At 36.4% G+C, this 19,624-nt stretch overlaps 1 protein-coding gene across 3 annotated transcripts; it reads right to left on the bottom strand.

Annotated features, from left to right (window-relative positions):
* Nucleotides 1-728: 728 nt before the first annotated feature.
* LOC105041701 (uncharacterized) lies at nt 729-18,953 on the bottom strand. Of its 3 annotated transcripts, none has more exons than XM_019848834.3 (17): nt 18,766-18,952; nt 18,580-18,639; nt 17,672-17,827; nt 17,510-17,591; nt 16,049-16,121; nt 15,142-15,187; nt 14,928-15,038; nt 14,756-14,840; nt 14,415-14,505; nt 13,786-13,846; nt 13,556-13,686; nt 11,426-11,543; nt 10,152-10,275; nt 3,504-3,605; nt 3,345-3,413; nt 2,653-2,782; nt 729-1,159 (listed from the first exon to the last, which is right to left on the bottom strand). In XM_019848834.3, the coding sequence occupies exons 1-16, from the start codon at nt 18,883-18,885 to the stop codon at nt 2,688-2,690; spliced, it is 1,524 nt and encodes a 507-aa protein (XP_019704393.1). In that variant the 5' UTR covers nt 18,886-18,952; the 3' UTR covers nt 729-1,159; nt 2,653-2,687. The 3 variants fall into 3 exon arrangements, with proteins under 3 accessions (XP_019704393.1, XP_010916997.1, XP_073110150.1); XM_010918695.4 differs by having other exon boundaries at nt 17,510-17,588; XM_073254049.1 differs by lacking the exon at nt 729-1,159 and adding an exon at nt 1,166-2,219 and having other exon boundaries at nt 18,766-18,953.
* Nucleotides 18,954-19,624: the final 671 nt, after the last annotated feature.

Genomic DNA, 19,624 nt, shown 5'->3' with positions numbered 1-19,624 from the left:
TGGATAGGTCATGAAGTGGAAGGCACGCCACCTATTGGTGTCTGTTAGTGAAAAACGTCCAAACGGCTTGAGCACGTCAAATTATAACGACGCCGGCATCCTATGTTCATTTCACGGTTTGCTATGTTATGTCCACGTTATTATATGATTCACAAAATTTCATGCAGTATTTTGGTCCAACCATGTCTCCAAAAATACATAAATAAATAAATAAATCATGACACATTTTTTGGATTATTCATGATTATCTTTGTTATCAAGAACATTAGTTATTTATGTCCAAAAAATGTCGATTATTTTATTTTGCTTTATTTTGTTTTGTCATAATATATCTTGTCCTCTTTCCATGTGCTTGCAATATTTATTATTATGAACCTTGACTCAGGTTTTAGATTGGTATGAACAAATACATTAAAATTCGAGTATATCATGATCACACAATATTTACTTCATTATTATTATATATTTATTATTTATTCACATTTTTCTTTCCCTTCATTTCCCTTTTCAATTCTATTTTTTCCTTCGCTTCATTTCTCTTTTTAATTCTAATTCTCTATTGTGATGCCAAGAACACAATGTCTACCAAGTCAGAACAAATAACATATATAGGGCTAAATCCAATCCACTTGACTCGAAACACTTGGAGTACATATATATTCATTTAAACATATTTCTCTAAAGAATTCAACTAAATATGGTTAATCAAACTTATTTTGCCAGACTCATCGGCCAGGAACTCGACCTAGTAAAATTAATTCTTAATACTGTTCTGGTTCAGGAAAATATGGAGGAGAGATGCGATGGACAACATGTTTACAAGGTACAATCTTAAAGAAAATAGCAAGCAGCTACTGTAATGACATAATTTGCAAGCTTGGCATGAGCATGGACAATGAATTTTATTGGACTACCTAGCTTCAGAATAATCATAACTATAGTTATTCTATCTCGCCCAGCTCCCAGCTTGAAACAAACTTTCAGATAAAAGGGAACACGGTTTTGGTAATAATATAAGCAGCATTATGGACCTCCCTTGGATCCTCATTGTTTCTTAAGCCAGTTCATCATCATAATGACTTCACTTGCGGTACAGATGGCTATGAAACTGCTGGGTCCTTGCGCCAGGCTGGGAAATAATTGGGGTTTCCATCATCATCTGTACAAGAAAGCAGCTCAGCAATCCAAGAGGTTAAACAGCCAGGTTACTTCAGTAATAAATAAAATAACCAGGAAGAATCCAATCTAGTAAGTCCTTGGCTTAACCAATACGAGGAAATCAAAAACAGTGGTCATTATGTGGAATTACAGTTATACCAGAGACACAACTTAGCATCTAATTATCTAGGTCACTGGTTTTATTGAGTGTGAAGATTAGTGACATGCTTACTATTTGACTAATTCAGATAATCAGCAACGGTATCCATTGGTTCTTTACCTTCCTTTGTGTCTTTGAGAGGGCTTCCTACATCAAAACGTATCCCCAATCTGTCTAGACTCTTTTCAAGTCTAGGGAAATTTTTGAGGTGCGCTTCATGGTTGCATGAGTTTAACTGCAACAGTAAGGTAGAATTCCCTGTTGCCAACGAGCTCTGTAGGTTTCGTGGCAAGCCTCTCTCTTGACTAGATTTGACATGAACTGAAATTTAGCACCAATTCCTAAAGATGGTTGAAATCAGGTAGGCAAGTAATTGGAAAATCTGTTCAATTTTTTATTGAGCCTTTTCAACTTTCCGCCGTGCTTCAAATAGATCCTATTTTGATGGGATGGGCTTGGGTGGTGATGATGATGATTAGGAATACTCAAATAAATTGACCGAAAGTGTAAGTGCTGAGGTTTAACCATCCATGATTAAAATATATTGTTGGACACAGGACTATAAAAAGATCGAGTCATATTTCTTACAAGAATGTGACTGAAATATTGGTAAGGTTGGAATGCCGGCAACCAGGTGCAGACCATCCCTTTGCACAGAGTCTTACCTACTATATTCCAACTACCAGAAAGGGGGCATCACTGATTAATCCTATGTTAGCCCAACTTAGCAATGGAGTAGTGGGCTAGCCCTCTGTTTGCATTGCTGCCACACAGACAGATTTCTAGCATTCTCCCCCTCATTTACCAACTTTTGTTTTACTGATAGCTTGCGCTGCATGCTTTCGGCAAATTGTTGTGTGTCTTTCAATGTCACTTAATATATTAGTGCATTGCTGATTCACTGCATGAAATATAGAATGGAAATTTTTAGTAATTAAACTCTTCTGATGATAAATACATATAGTACTTGGGCATCAATACATCCTGTTCCTTTCAGTTAATCCGTATTGACAGCAGGTGATTGGTTCCTAAACAGGGATAGCCCTTCTGGGAACCCCCCCAAGACCTAGTGAAGGCAGGAGTTAAGTCATTGGTGTGAAAGTAAAACTGATAATGAATATATGCGGGTTACCCTTGCTGTGAAAATAAAATTTGCAGAACTGCAGGTAGATGGCTTCTGTGATATCAGCAGACGTTTAGACAATCATATGTTGAATACAAACAAGGCACACAAAATCCAGAAACATATACAAGTAAACAATAGCATATAAATAATTTAAACAAGTAAACGATAGCATGCAAATAATTTAAACTGTATAAGTAAGCCAACTTACAGGTCATGAAATCAAATTGACTATAGGTGCATCAATTAGTTCGGTTCATGATTTATTTTTTCAGGGCAATTTGGTGACCTCTTATGAGTAGCTTTGGCGTTCAATTTGGCACGCCGTTCATCATATGATGCTGGAAAAAAAAAAAAAGTAACAGTTATATTTTCGAATGTGTAGAGGAGCACATGAAAAGGAAAACCATTAAGATTAGGAGCTGAAACAGCTGCAAAAAGATAAGTGAAATTGCTGCTGATCTCCACTTTTTACCAGTCACATGAAGAACCAATCCAATATTGCATAATCTTAGACACAAATTGTTATACTGATCTGTTGAGTTCCTTTTGTCGATATGTTCCAAATTCCAAGCTTCCCAACACAAACCCTGGACATAACAATTGCTCCTGACCATCTCTCTAACAATTGGGTACACCTTAACTCAGATAAAATATTAATCATGAGACATTTTTTGGCTTGACTATCCAATTTATAGTCTCAGACAGAACAGGATAATCAAATTAACAAAGAACCTTAACAGAGCCACTTATTGATTATACTGCATCTTAAAGAACATCGTTGGCCTATGACCAAAGCAATAATAAGCAATAACCATGTCCCACAAAGCAAGAATAAATTCATTAATACTGTTCAGATAGCACAGTGTTACAAATTTGAATAAAATAATCAGTTGGACTCACGTTCTGTTGGACGCAGCATGAGAGGAATATGACCTTTTTTCTTCCGACCAGGTTCTGCTGAACTCTCATCTGCAGTTCCATTGAATTCATAAGACTAACAAATGACAAACCAAGATAGGGGGCCCCAAGGGGAGGGGGTGTTATGAAAACCATACACACCTGGAATGGGTAAACAACCCAGGGCCTCATGAAATATGGCTGCTTGCATCATGTAACTCTGGAATTCATTCTTCAAGTGTTCGTGCAAAGCTCGGCTGGCATCTAGAGAGATCCAGTCATAAACCATTCATACTATCAGTTAGAAAATTTTCGGATAACCAATGTCATGTATGTGAGATTGATGAACCATAACCCATGCAATCAAACTTATAGATGTTACTCCAAAAAGATGAAATACAGGAAGACATGTATAATAAAAAGGGAACCATGATAACAAGTAAAGCCTGTGCTACTAGTATGCTACTTTAACAGAAGCTACAAAACCAGTTACTGAAATTATCAACTAAGAAGCTTATCCTTTATCTAATAAAATATTTTCTTTTCCCAACACCGGAACCTATCATCGTAAGTGCAACTCAAGTCACTGGATAATGGGAGACAGCTTAGCAACAGAAGTATGTAATCATATTTGATGAAAGAGACTGAACTTTTGCAAGAATAAAGAACTAAAAATAAGTCATGGCGGAACTACAACTGATAATATATAATTACATGATTCTAATAAGTGATAATAATGCACAAATTAAGGGACCAACCCAAAAAAAACCACCACATTAGTATGTGTATGCAGACGTGACTCGCTGGATCACGGACACGCTAGCTGTTAGCAGCATGTCACTGAGTTGTTTGAGTGCTCATATGTCAATTTCCCATGCACTACTAATACCATAGTTATGGATCAATGTATCTCTTTTAACTGAAATCACTGTTGCATATGTGTGCATGTGTTTGGCTGGCTGGACTCTTCTGTGCTACGTGGTACCAGCATATCACTTAGTTGTTTTTTTGAATGTCCGTGTGCAAAACTCCAGCAGCAATATAGTTAATGAGAAAAGATATAATTTATACCTCATTTTCAGTGGATAATCAATTCCATATAAATATATAAAAGGATGATCTTCTTAAAAGATCAAATCGCATTTAAATCCCATGAAATAAGGGATAAGATCAAATCCCATCAAATAAGGGATAAGATCAAATCCCATCAAATAAGGGATAACTAAATATGGTTATAGTGAAATAAGGAAAGAGAGGAAGAATAGAAAACTATACAAATATCCTACCATTAGAAAGAGAGGAAGAATAGGAATCTACAATTAGATGAGAGATTTTAGAGAATTTTCAATACTCCCCCTCAAGCTAGTGAGAGGATGTCTTCCATTCCCAACTTGCTAATAATTTCTTGAAATCTCATTGTAGGTAGACCCTTGGTTAGAACATCAGCTAACTGATTCTCTGATGGCATATATGGGATAATAATCAACCTATTGTCCAACTTCTCCTTTATGAAGTGTCTGTCTATCTCAATATACTTGGTCCGATCATGCTGAATCGGATTATGCATGAAAAATATGGGTACGTATATTTTCCGACAAACCTGTTACAGTAAGTCCTACTGAAGCACATATGGGTTTGGAAAAGGGATCTCTCGAATATTGGGTATCTATTGTTAAACCGGGTCGAATACTTTATGAAATGGGCGGAGTATTAGAAACTGTAGCCAGAGCAGCTATTTCAATAGCTGCGTACAAAATGCCTATACGAACTCAATTTGTTATTTCACGATAGGAATGTAGAACTAAACAAAAGGGATATTGAGGATGGAAAAACAACTGCAGGTTTATTTTTTTTCTGGACGGACAATATTTCTTTTTTTCCTTCATCCTTTGCATTCATAATATTAATGGCAGATTTGTTGTCACAGTATAGCTTCATCGTTCTCTCTCCCTTAATCTTTAAGTCATTTAAGATTATTTTTACCCACAGTAGTTCACAAATTCCCTGAGCCATGGCTCTGAACTCAGCCTCAGCATTAGACCTTGCTACCACATTCTGTTTTTTACTCCTCCAAGTTATCAGATTATCTCCTAAGAATATGCAGTATCCAGATGTTGACCTTCTGTCAACTTATAATCCAGCATAATCAGCATCCGTATAGGATTCAAGAGTAAGCTCTCCTCTTTTCTGAAACAAGATTCCCTTACCTGATGTAGCTTTAAGATAGTGAAGGATTCTGTAAATTGCTTGTAAGTATTCTTCTTTTGGGTCATGCATAAACTGGTTGACTACACTCACAGAGTAGGCTATGTCTGGTCTTGTATGTGAGAGATAAATTAGTCTCCCTATAAGTTTCTGATATCTTTCCTTATCAACTGAGCTACCTTCTTCGGTTCTTCTTATCCTGTGATTATAATCAATAGGTGTACTTACTGCTTTGCTGCAAAGATTTCTAATTTCTTTAAGAAGGTCTAGTACATATTTTCGTTGAGAGATAAATATATCCTTTTTTAAGTAAGCCACTTCAATGCCTAAGAAGTATTTCAGTTTTTTGAATTCTTTGATCTCAAATTCTTGAGCCAATCTTTTTTTAAGAGATTCTCTTTCAGCTGCATCATTTTCTGTCACAATAATATCATCCACATACACTAGTAAGGCCACAACTTCACCTTTATTTGAGTGTTTTATAAATAATGTGCGTCTGTGTGGTCTCCCTGATTTTGTTTGTATCCCATTTTCGACATTGCCTCTGTAAATCTCCCAAACTATGCTCTAGGAGATTATTTTAGGCCGTACAAAGATTTTTTAAACGACAGATTTTATCAACTCCAAAATCTCCATCAAACCCGGATGGTGGCTCCATAAAGACCTCTTTTTCCAAATCTTCATGTAGAAATGCATTCTTCACGTCAAATTGCTACAAATCACAATCAAACATAACAGCAAGAGATAACAGAATTTTTACAGTATTCATGTTTGCTACTAGTGTAAAAATTTTATGGTAGTCCCTCCATAGGTTTGTATATATTCCTTTGCAACTAATCGTCTTGTACCTCTTAAGAGACCCATCTGCTTTGTATTTTGAAATGTAAATCCATTTGCATCCAATTGGTTGTTTCCCTTTTGGCCTAGTCATAACCCCCCAAGTCTTATTCTTCTCTAGTGCAGTCATTTCCTCTTTCATGGCTTGTACCCAATTGTTGTCCTTTAATGCCTCTTGTATGGTTTGTAGGTCTCAAATCAAGATGGACTATGGGTCATATGATCCATTGCTCCTGAGTCAAATACCCAAGAGGAGGAATGAGACAATGTATCGACATTAAAAGAATTAGAAACAAGACACTTACCAGATTGAGCCAATGAATATGAACTAGAGGAAGTAGACAGAGAGTTTAGAAAATCTCATAATTTCTCAACCTCCTCTTTGTTGAATTCTCGAAATTCAGCTTTTTCAAGTTTTTTAGGTATAGGTCCCTTAAGAAAAATTTTCACCAACTGTAACCATTAAAGATAATTCTTCCCATCAAGACGATAGAAAGAGTTCATGGCTTGTAGTTCACCGTTTAAAACGGATTGAGTTATCCCAAAGACGGGTCTGGAAGGGCTGAACGCCGTGGCCTCAGAAACTTCAGACATGTCGACTAGGAGAAGGGATCAAATAACAACAACAACAGAGAGACTGACTAACAATGAGAGTGCGGTCAGATTTGGTCGATAGAGAAAAGCTACGAACAATGACAACTTCTGCGATGAAGGCAAAAAATGATGAAGATATCTGCAATGAAGGTAGACAGAGTAAACATTGAAGATGTCTGCAATGAAGACAAACAAGGTTGACGGCAATGGGACCAACAGCGATGAAGACTGTGGACTTCAATGATGAGGACATAGAAAAACAAGCAGCGGTGGAAAAACAGGCCCTATGAAAAGTGCTCTGGTACCAATGAGAAAAGATGTAATTTACTTCTCATTTTCAGTGGGTAATCAATCCCATATAAATATATAAAATGATGATCTTCTTAATAGATCAAATCCTGTGTAAATCCCATGAAATAAGGGATAAGATCAAATCCCATCAAATAAGGGATAAGATCAAATCCCATCAAATAAAGGATAATTAAATATGGTTACAGTGAAATAAGGAAAGAGAGGAAGAATAGGGAACTATACAAATATCCTACCATTAGAAAGAGAGGAAGAATAGGAAACTAAATATCCTACAATTAGATAAGAGATTTTAGAGAATTTTCAATAGTCAATCTATCAATATCTATTCTAATTGAACCCAGCTTTATATGGTGTTCAAATACCCAAGTCCCAAATGCCTGGCTTACTACCATAGCAGCTAATAATATCCAAATATGGGTATTATTCAAGCATCTTTTGCAAAACTCAGTCTTCAATGCTCACCTTGGACCTCTTTTCTTAACCAGCTTAACTCAGTCCTCTTCTATGTTGGTACTCCAGCTCATGTTATCATGAACCTATTATAGTTTGACTAAAGTTTATACCCACAAGAATTTTCCTCCACAATGCCAACCTAGCACTCACCTCTATTTTTTTTTGTCAACCAGCATACAGCTCCACTAGTAACATATGACCAGGCATTCACTCATAAATTCACAAGCAAGAAGCTAAAAGCAAGGAGCTAATGAATCGGTCGTAAATGTATATCCACAATAACCGGAAATTCACCAATCTCTCCAGTCCATAAAGCTATCTCTCACACTTGCCAGCTCTGTCATACAAGTCCTTACTCGGTGATCAAAAGATGAATCTGTAATGCACCTTTGTTTGTGATGATACTATTACAAATTCTGTTTAAATCAATTTGTACTGGATCCATCCCTTGACTGTGCTATCAAAAAGATATTCTCAGTAGTTATCCTTTGGAGTACATTCTAATTGTTCTGTTAGAAATTATTAATGAAGTTGATCTTTATCCACACTGCGCTCCAACATCTTGTTGTAGTTCATATGAAGAAACTATTTTATTATTACAGAAGAAAATCTTAACTTTTTCCCTTTTGTAAGTAGTACAAAAGTACCTCTTCACCAATATGGCATATGTAATTAGGATCTCATTAAGCTAGATAACCAAGCCAACCTAATTTATCCACAAATTTCTACATCTCTGTTCAAGTCTTCATCCATCATTATGCTTCAAGTCTTCATCCATCATTACACTATATTCATTTGCACCCTCCTGAAAGCTCTTTGTAACAAATAACAGAAATAAATATGGTACCCTGGTAGCCCGAGTCTTCCACCTAGAGTGATGCATGCACTTTGGCATCTTCCCATAATCTTGAACCTGCACCCACTTCCTAAACACTTCCCTATGAAAAATGTTTCTGAGTATCCAATTGCCTGCACTCACACCTCCTCCTAATTTTGGCAACTAAAGGTGGTACACAAGCATCCCCCTAAGTGTGATCCTTCATTATTCCTCCCAATTCCTCTTGATCTCACCCTCTCTCACCAAAAATCATAATCTATAATATGATCTATATCTCTGGTTTTTATGATGCTAGCAGATTTATATAATTCCTCCTCACCTTATTTAAAGTGCAACAAACAGTGCAAATCATTATAAGATGCATAAGTTATTACATAATCTTTTCAATTTAGTAGGTTTTATACTCCAGTTATGCCATTTGTCCTTCAGCATTTCTTAAAGAGCAACCTTTTTATATCCTACTTCTATTTTGATCATCACATTGCAATGCCTAGTTTCTGCACAAGTATGACACTTGCACCTTTTTAAGTGCAGTTCTGTACACCTTGCCAGCTGATTTCATGTCATATCTTGTAGGTTGTTTTTCATTGTCCCCCACACATTTTTCTGATGCAAAGTTTCTTTTCTTGCTCCAATTGTGTTCAATTGTAAGTACAGGTCATCATAACAATATTTAAAAGGTAAACAAATACTCAGAAAAATTGTAGATGACTCAGAAAAATAAAAAGGTACAACAAATCAAGCAAAGTAATTTATATGGTAAGTTCGCTCATGTAATTTTAGAATCTTCCTATAGTGTTCTTGTTCTATCTTATTCTTCAAAATTATCTATTGTGACACATTTCATGACCTACTGAAGGTTGTTCAATGCTCAGTACACTACTTGAAATACATATTTGCAAGAACCAGATTGTAAAGCCTTAAAACTGAAAGTTCAATCTCTGATCGCATCCTACAACTTAGCCTTTCTGTATCATTTATCTCTAAATTCCTAAATCTTTATTTCCTCATACAGCCAGTCAGATCATCACCTTGTATGATTCATCAAGTCTTCCAAAATCGTTGACAACTCTCTCCTCCATCATTTTCATCACATTCTTTACCCTTCAAAAACTAGTCTTATTGACCAATATCTTGCATCATTTCATATACTATTCTTCCTCACATGAGCTTATCAGCATTAAATATCTCTTCAACTTTGCTGTTCTAAATTACTAGCCACTGAATATGCTGTATACAAAGCCCCTCAAAATGTCGGATTCTGTAACCATTGCTAATTGTTGGTCAAGTATTAAGATTACAAATGAATTATCAGTCATTCTCTTAAATCATGCTAAAATAGATCCCAAACAGCACTGTTTTTTTATCAATTGCGATGATAACTGAGGAAAGCATTTCAAATGAGAGAAAATTTCAGCTGAGAAAACATGGGAGATCAGCTAATCCAATAACCATCAAAAGTGACAAAATATATGTTTGCATATAAAAGAGTATTCATATTTATCAGTGTCAAAGATTGCTCATAAGTAAAATATCTTCTAAGAATTAAGGTAAAGATGCTGATTAGAAACCTGATGAACAAATAAAGTTGACATTTTTGAATTTGCAAAAACATAGAATCAATGGGAGCTCCGGTGCCATGTTGTACTGAGGTTTTCTCCAAGTGTTGTTGGTATCCAGTAGCACATCAACTATCTGCCTTAAAATCAACTCTCCACATGAGGTTAGTCAACACAGAAAGCGCATACTGAGAATAAAAAAGAAACCATAAAAAAAGACAAAGCATCACCAGAACAGGACTCATACAAAGCCAGTTGTAGACAAAAGTTTACTGCAGACAGTTGATGAAGAAAATTCACTTACCCAACAAAGAAACGAAATGAACATTGTCCAAGATTGGTCAATAATCTTTATTTTACCAAGGGACAGTTTTTATTCTCATATCACAAAGTTACAGTCTTAATTGACAGGTTCCTATCACAAAGCCAATGAAACACAAAGAAAGCCAAAGCAACAATAACAAATTTTTGTACAAGATAATTCCACACAAATTAGGTTGTTTTTCTTTCTTTTTTCCTTTTTTTTTTCCTATGAAAAGAGCAAGCTTTTCCCAGCAAACCAGGCAATGTATTTTTTGAATGTAGAATTCAAAATGAAATGTCTAGCAAATTCTTCTCCATAAATTTAATACTTCAAGTAAGGGCATCAATTGGGGTTACATGGCTCAAATTGTTAAAAAATTCCCTTGAGAAGATATTTTTGTTCTCAAGCTGTCACCTTTTCATTTCGCAATCAAATATCAAGTTTCCTATTATTTGTTAATACAGCGACAAACATTATGTACAAGCAAAATCTTGGATGATTATAGAATTAAAAGTTTCAGAATTTTGCTAATCATGATGTCATTTTAATGGTTATTCCTATAACGGTCTTTCATAAAGTTTTTAAAGCCAAGAATGCTCATCTTTGCTTTTTAATCTAGCTAATATTCTTGCATTGTTCTGTCTACTTATTGAAAAAGAAACAGTCATCCACCAATTGACACATTTCTAACTCATCTTAAGAACTTAACCATAACATTAAACTAGTAATGTCTTCTGATCAAGTATGAAATTTTTATGTTGGATAAAAGAATGCAGTATTTTATCAAAAAGCACTACTTTACCACATAGCATCCATCTTCATGAAATATTAAAAAGAGGAAAAAAAAAAAACAACATTAAACTTTCCTTCATTCAATCAGCAAAAATAGCCAAAATGTTGCATGACTCGAGTTATCGGCTTGTGGAAATGCACCATGCTGACTTCCATAAGAAATCAATCTGATAAGATTTCATGTACTCACATTAGGGGATTCAAGACCTTGACCAATCATAAATAACACAGCAACCATGCACCGGACTTGATGCCACAGAAAAGCACTCCCCTTGATCGTCATTGCCCATAGTTCATTATCACTGAACCTGTAGACAGCAGATAATAAAAATTTAGTCTGAAATACATGGAATGCATCATCTTCAATCAAGGGGATTTACAAGCTCAAATGAAACTCCAAAGCTTATCAAGTATCAGCAAAAACAAAAGCATTTCACTGCAAGGTTGTCAAAAGCAAAAGGCACCCTTGAGGCAACACGGCCCCTATATCACCTGAGGTGCTAGATGCCAAAAACGCACTTTCCTAGAGAAAGCAAGGCACTAATATATTAGAAATAAATACTAATATATGAAAACAAAACAAGCATTATAAGATTAGTTATTCAAGTTTCAACATCAAAAATCATAATTGTCTTGTGCATTAGAACTAATGTTTCACATCTTTTAAAATATCATATCAAAATTCCACTTAAACAAAAGTCGGCAAAAAATAAACCATTGCACATCTTTTAGTAGCTTCAAAATTCAAACATGATAGCAAAATACCACTTTCCAAAAACATGTTGATGCTTCTAAACAAAGCGTAACAACAAAAAGTAAATCATCGAACATCCTAAAGTAGTTCTCTATTTATAAGGACTTCCATAGACCAAAATGTCCCTCAAAGTAAAGCTACTAAAGCTCTAAACGAACAGGCAAAAGAGAGACAGAAACAGACTGCTGGACACCGGATAGGTGATTGTCTGAACGCCTCTTGCTTCGCCCCAGGTACTTGCCTAGGCATGACCTTAGTATTCTCGCCTCACTTGGTGACTGTTGAGGTGCTCAGGGACTCCCTCACTTCGCCTGAGTGCCTAGGCGAGCACCTGGAGTGCCTTTGACAGCACTGTTTCAGTGCAATCTGAAAGACAAGAAATGCATATATGGAAAAGCTTAAGATGAAGTTGCTGGTAGACATCTTAACAGAATGAGCAATACTGTGATTTCTCCATTCTTGAATAACATCAGGTGTACCAGATATCAACCAAATCAATACGTCAAGGCATAACAATCAGTACTTGCTATAACAAGGAACGAGAATGTGGTCTGGAAGTTATTTGGCTATCATAAGTAAAGGAAACGAGAAAAACATGAATAGTCTGGGGAAGTTCAATCATTGCATAAAACATGCAACTTATGGCAGAAGCATGAAATCAGACATCATAAAAATTGCATGTTCCCAAGTGTTGCCTACCATGAGGATCTGTTGAAGATGGAAGCAGAAGTCAAATAAATCTGATTCATACAAATTAATGATGCTAGAACAAAATAACCAAAAATGAGATATTATTCTGAACTCCATATCTCGAGTAGTTTCATAAACAAGATATTAATTACTTACATTGATGAATTAATTAAAGAGAACCTTAACCTGAAGATTTGATTTTCAAAAGAAAAACAATAAATAACCAGAGGCCTAGGAAGCATGGTTACTTCAAATTGCATGTCATCTCCATATCCAATGCATATCAAATACCAAAAGTCGCCAAATACTTCTAAGATATGTTTCAGCTGCTTATTCTATGTATCCTATTTTTGAAAATATTAAAAAAGTTCCAGATACTTTCTGGATATGCCTGAAATATGCCTTAGACACCTCCGACAAAGAGGGGGGAGATATTCTTTTCGTTTCTCGTTGGATGCTAACCTTTTAAGTTGACCTTCTACCAATCGATGGCAAAATTTTAGTTTGTGGTGTTTGACGGTATTGTACCAAGTACAGAGTTTGGCATGTGCCATTAAGATAATCCATTACACTTCTATGGGTACTTTTGTTTATTCATTTATCGCTATATTCTATCATGTTGAATCCTATTTTTTTTTTTTCCAAATATGCTTTATTGGCATATCTGTACTGTTTTGCAACCACATTCTCCACACCCATGCTTCACAGGTGGACATTGAATATATCCCATTTTTTTAGTAAAAAAGTGAGGCATCAAGCTGTAAAATTTTGGCATAAGAGGCATCAGTACCTACTACCATAATCTTATTGCAACCTCTTGATACACTTACTAATTGCTTGATAATTTTTTTGTTCTATCAAACAATAAACATTGACCTTTTATTGGAAGAAGAGATGTCAAAGATTGTGATATGGCGCTTATAGTTATTCACGTTTGCCGCATCCATCTTACAGAAATTTCTGAAGTCGTGCTCCCCGATAAACTTCTTCGCAGCCTCCTGCATTGCCTGATTGTCAAGTGCAACAGAAGGATTGATGACTATTAATTGAAGTAGACAAGATAAAACTACATTACTAATTAAATTTTAGAAGCGATAAGTAGATACCAATATGTCCAAAGTTCCCTTCCAGAAAAGGTACCTATATTCTCTGCTTAAACAGCTAAACCTGCAAAAATTAGGATTACAATGCATGTGTAAATAACCTCTGGCAAGGTTGTACTACTATGAATACATCTAATTACTTGTTTTCTTAAAAACAAAACAAAGCCATGAGATAAATGAAAAAAAATGTATTTTAAACTGCTCAAGTACAGGCAATAAACTGGCCCCCACTACATAAAAAGTGCTTTACACATGTGCAATTGGGACCAGATATGATGTCAGTAATGAAAGAGGATCAGCAGCATCTCAATTCTAGCCTACACAGCCATTAAGCATGAGGTACTTAAGTCATATCCAAGTATAATCCTTCATTTGAAACTGCCATGCATGGGAGGAGAAGATGGATGCAATGGCATTTACTAAAATAGGTCCTTATAGAGATGTTATTTGTCATAAACATGCCATACTTTCCCTATCAAACAATTCCAAAACATGGGTCTAGCAATGGTCAAGAAGAACACTTCTATAAGCACCGTATTTCATAGATAAATATATGAAGACAAAGGCAAATTAGTTATTTGCTCAGAAATATACAAAAGCATAAAAAGTAAATAGCAAAAGATTACAGAAACCTTGCATGGAAATCCGTGGAAACAGGACACCAGCCTAGCACTCGTATATCTTTTGGGAGGACTTTATTCAGCACCTTTACATAATCAATCTCTGAATATAAGACAGGGAAAATCATTAACATATTTAAAGTCTCATATCATAGTATGCATCTTTACACTTCACTTTTTCTGACAAAATCAACACAAAGAAAGATAGCGTATCGTTATTTTTTAGATGGGCCCAGACTTCCCATCCTCAGCAGACATTGGCATCAAATTATGGCAATAAATTATCTTAAAGTGTTCAATTTATAGGATAATGTTATTAGATCATCCCATACTGTAGATATGAATATACATACCACATTTTTCTTCCGATGTGGACTCCTCTTTTTTGCTGTTTGCACCGATGCCCTTCAGGTTGGATCGTAAATATAGCGAAATCACCTGCACCAACCGTTCAGCATCAACAACAACGAAAACAATGACAACACCATGAACATAAAAAGCACAAAAGCATGAAACTCGCTATACTTGGCCATTTGATGAAACACCCTTGTCGGTCCTACCACACCTCGAGTAATTTGAGTCCTCCTTTTTGCCAACCAAAAGCTTCGTCCTCTCAAGTGCCTTAAATATCTCAGACTGAAGGAAGCACAGAAATCAAACCTATAAAAAGTGATTGACAACCCGATATATATTTTCAAATTAACAGAAAAAGAACGAAGGGAATATTACAGAAAAAAACCTCAACAGTTGGATTCATCTGAGCCTCTGAAGCAAAACCATAAAACCTGTTAAAAAGAAATACAAATCATAGGATGCCTTCATCGTGTTCTTGGCAAAATAAATTTGGGTCACGAGTTAGTGTGAGTTAAATTGTTAATGAAAAAAAAAAACCACAATAATCATGTTGTGTGTCTTTGTAATCAGCCATGTCAATGATGCAGGAATGTACTAGGAAAATCAAGCAATGATCTTGTAACAACTACTCTTAGTATTGGCACATTGTATAAACATGACAGTGAACCAAGAAGGGAAAATTATTGTCTCATATGTGAGAAATATAACACAAATAAGACTGAAGGATCATGACCTTACTGCCTACTGAAAGAGATAGGAGGCAAACTGGGTGCACACTTTTGTGTTTATGCATCAAGGGGTGAAGGAGTATGAAGCATACAAGATAAAGAAGGTATAATGGGTGATGATGTTCTTATTGGAAAGATGAATTTAGATCATACATGAGAGATATGAGGTTCAGTGGGCATTTGTTGTGTAAGCATTTGCATGGATTTGTGTCTGTCTGTGTTGTTGCTGTTGTGTGTGTGTGCATCTCTGTTTTTTGTTTTTTGGTGGGCGGTGGGTGTGGGGGAGGGGGGCCGTGCAGCAGGCAGTGGTTGGGGTTGAAACCTATTTGAAGACAATGTCTCAACCTTTTACTGAGGAGCAAATGTCTCCATACCTACACAGCATGTACTTTTGTTTTTCAAAGGGAATCTTTTCTAAAACTTGATTAGATTCCCATTGAGTGAAAATGCTACATTAAAGGTATGATTATAACTGAAGATGCCAGTTCTTCACAGGCAATTGGGCTGTATCAAGTATAGTAGAGCAAGGTGTATCTGATTTAAATGAAGAAGGAAGATAAAGACCTCTGACCAAAATACATGATTTTCAGAGCAACATATCTCTTTGCGAAGTGATGTACAGTCCTCAGGTGGCAACCTGCATGAGAAAATAACCTGGTCATTTTTGGACCTTATCATATTCTCAATAATTAGAAAATGATTTGCATTTTACATCCACAAATGTCACAAATTATTGGCAGATGTTTTAAACATCAAAGCATTTTCTCCCTAAATTTTCTTTGGCTAAAAATTGGCATCAATTTATTAAGGGCTGATGTCAAGTTGACAGTTGTAAAATCTCCTTGATCCTTCCATGTTAGGGCTTGCTCTATGCTGGATCCATTTTGGATGGAAAAAGCTTGGGTGATGATGTTGATGGACATAATAATATGCAAATTCTTATTGGAACTTTTGATAAGTCATTTTTCTTTGACATAACTCATGACCGTGTTAACCATGTGAAATTGGATGTTGCAAATGCATATAGATATACTTGTGGATAAAATAAGGCAAACTATACCAGTATGTTATGAATGCTTGCTATACAATGTTTGAAAAAGTGGACTTTTTCTTTCCTTTTGTGTGCTCCAGGCAGGTAAGCAAGCACATAAAGAAGCCAAAATCTAAAACAATATTTTGCTAAATAGGCCAAATATTAAGATAAAGAAAGATATTAATAACAAACTAATCTTATTCAAACATTCATAGGCAGACTTACAACTCCTAACCTACTATTTTACAATTCTGGTCTATTTAATCTCATACCCTTCCGTCATAGTAAAAGCTTTTCGATAAATCCAACTAATCACATCCATATTTTGCTCTTCCTGAGCAAAGGAGTGAAAGTGGAGTTAGCCAAAAAATTTGGATAAGAATCTAAACAACATGGTATTTGGACATTCTCCTTGTAATTTGAAAGGATAGTTGTTGTTAGTTTGTATTAATGATATTTGAGAGTACAGCTCTCCACAGATCATAATTGATGTCAGAGCGATTCCACAGGAAGTCTGGGTTACTGAAATGAAACTACCAAAGGAACATGCAGAGCAACATTGAACATCTTTTGTGAGGATTTCTTTCATCTACTCATTTCCCTATTAGCTTGATTGAAATTAGCCTGATTCATGACTGCTTTGCTTTACCTGCCTTTTGATTTTTGACACTTTACTGCCCACTTATTAACTGGATTAGCTATTCTTCTTCTTGTTCTTCATCTCCGAATGCTGGGTTTGTCTTCATTGGGTGGCAGCATCCTTTCTCGAGTAAAGAAGAAAAACAACTTTTGAATTGTTGTCCTAAAGATTATCTGTAATTTGATTATTTTCCACAAAGATCTTCAGTAATTATGGTTTCAAAATATGCCACCTTTTACGTGCAGACTTTGAAAGAAAAAATCATGACAAATGTGACACATAAACAGCAATTCGTCTATTTAGTTGGAAAATAGTAGATCTTTTGGCAGCAAAAACTGATCAAGACGTGGACCTGTTTCCTCTCTTGATTCATGCTTGATAAACTTGGCAGTGTTCTCCGCATGAAAACCATTGGCCTGTGTAATTTCATCCTGCTGGAAATAATATTTACCTTAGAATCTACATAAAGAAATAAAGTGGTTTAAGATATCATGAAAAAATTGTCATCTTCTACCTTGACTGAATTACTACAGGACATGAATGGATGGTCAGAAGAACAGATCATGGCAGGTTCTGAATTCTCAGTTGCATGAAGTTCATTCTGCTGGTCCTCTTGAAGAGTTCTTTCAGAGCTCACAGTAGCATTAGATAGAAATGTTACATCTTCTTCCTAAAGAAAAAGACAACAGAATCGAAGTTGCATAAAATAATAACCATGTGCCAAATACTGGTGTGCACCACACTATATACCATACAGGATATCCCATGTCAGGTTGTCATCAAAAAATTGCACATATTCTGTATCTTAAGGCTACATAAATAACTTCGTTTTAAAAGATCTCACACTGTAATGCAGCTTATAGACACCATGGCAGATTATAATATGTATTGATTAGTCACTAATTGCTATTCTCAAGCTTCATGATGCTAGTTCACCGTTTGGAATTTATCAATGTATACTGAAGCAACCATTCTTGACAGTGTTTATCAAGAATTAACAATTTGTATCCAAGAACTTATAGTATTTTCTCCATTTATATAAATCTATCATAAATTTCAAAAATTCAAAACATATTTCTCGTTATGCAAAATTAAAACATACCAAAAATTAAATATAATTCTTTCTGTAAATGCTTAAATATCTCGTAGATTGCAAATTTGTGTCTCTTCACATATCAGCATGTCCAGGTCCTGGCGTATCATGGCACGAAATGCCAATTGACTAATCCAGGCAGAATACAAAATGCTGAGCACCTAATAAACAATCAATTGACCAAACTTTTCTCTCAAGTTCATCCTAAACAATGGAAAAGTTCGAATCTTTTTCACTCTTTCGCATTCAAAATGGTAAAATCAGCATGCTAAATAAGGAACAAAAGAATAAGTGCTAAGAAGTAAATTGATTGCTCGATAGCAGCGAACCTTCGAGCACCGGCAGCGAGATATCCGTGATAACAATCTCTCTTTCTCCCTCTCCAATTCCTGAGTTTAATTGTAAAGGAACAAAGATTAGGGCGCGGAAGAGAAATCTCCGATTCAGGACTTCTATCGAGCATAAAGAACGCGGGAGTTGAGAAAGGAAGGGAGCCAAAGGGTTTAGGGTTTTACCTCCACCCGGTGGCGGAGAGAGACCAGCTGGGATTGGAGGTCTGCGACGAGATCCTGGTCCCTCGATACCTCCATTGGAGGGTTCTGAACGCCGTATCCAAGGCCGCCCGCCGTCGCCATCGCCGCCGTCCGCTTTCCACTGCGAGAACCGCCCCTTCGAAGGGGCGCGCCCGGTTACGAGCCTATTCATAAACCACCCAGCCAAATCCACGGTCCAATTGGACCAACAATGGTTGGGATTACCTTAGGACAGCATGGACGTCAGGGTCACGTGCCGGATGGGTCTCAGTTTTAACGCGAAACGAACTATAGCCTTCCATATCATACGAGAGATTATTATTATTATTATTATTATTACTATTGTTGCGGCCAATCACCTCGTCGTCTGATCGTCGGGGAACGAGCATCTGCAAAAAGGGAAGTCCACACTGACCGGAGACGGCTCCGACAGGGAACCTCCGACGGTCAAGTCAGAGAGGTGACTGGGCAACAGTGAAATGAAGACAGAGAGCTCAATCGAGAGAGAGAGGAACGAGCCTGTAGTTCTTAAGTCGAGAAGTCGAGGGATCCTTTGCACTGTTGCCTTCCCCGATTTATATAGTGGAGCACGGTATGGCGTCGTCATTAATGGCGCGGACAATTAAGGAATTGTCAACTCACTGTAGACTGTCAGAGTCGCCGTAAAAGTGTCATGTCGCCGTGGGGCTGTCAAATCACTAGGGTTGACAATGCCCTAGGCGGGACAATGCTCTTAGGTGGCAGTGCCGCATGTTGCTGTCAGAACTGACAAGCTCTGGCGGCTGTACGGCGATCGGAGGAGTCGAACGACCCTAGGTCGGTGGCCAGCTGAGTGGCGTCG

Source organism: Elaeis guineensis, chromosome 3, assembly GCF_000442705.2.
Source record: "Elaeis guineensis isolate ETL-2024a chromosome 3, EG11, whole genome shotgun sequence".
In the NCBI taxonomy this organism is placed as follows: domain Eukaryota; kingdom Viridiplantae; phylum Streptophyta; class Magnoliopsida; order Arecales; family Arecaceae; genus Elaeis; species Elaeis guineensis.
This window is presented reverse-complemented; position numbering and strand designations above follow the sequence as displayed.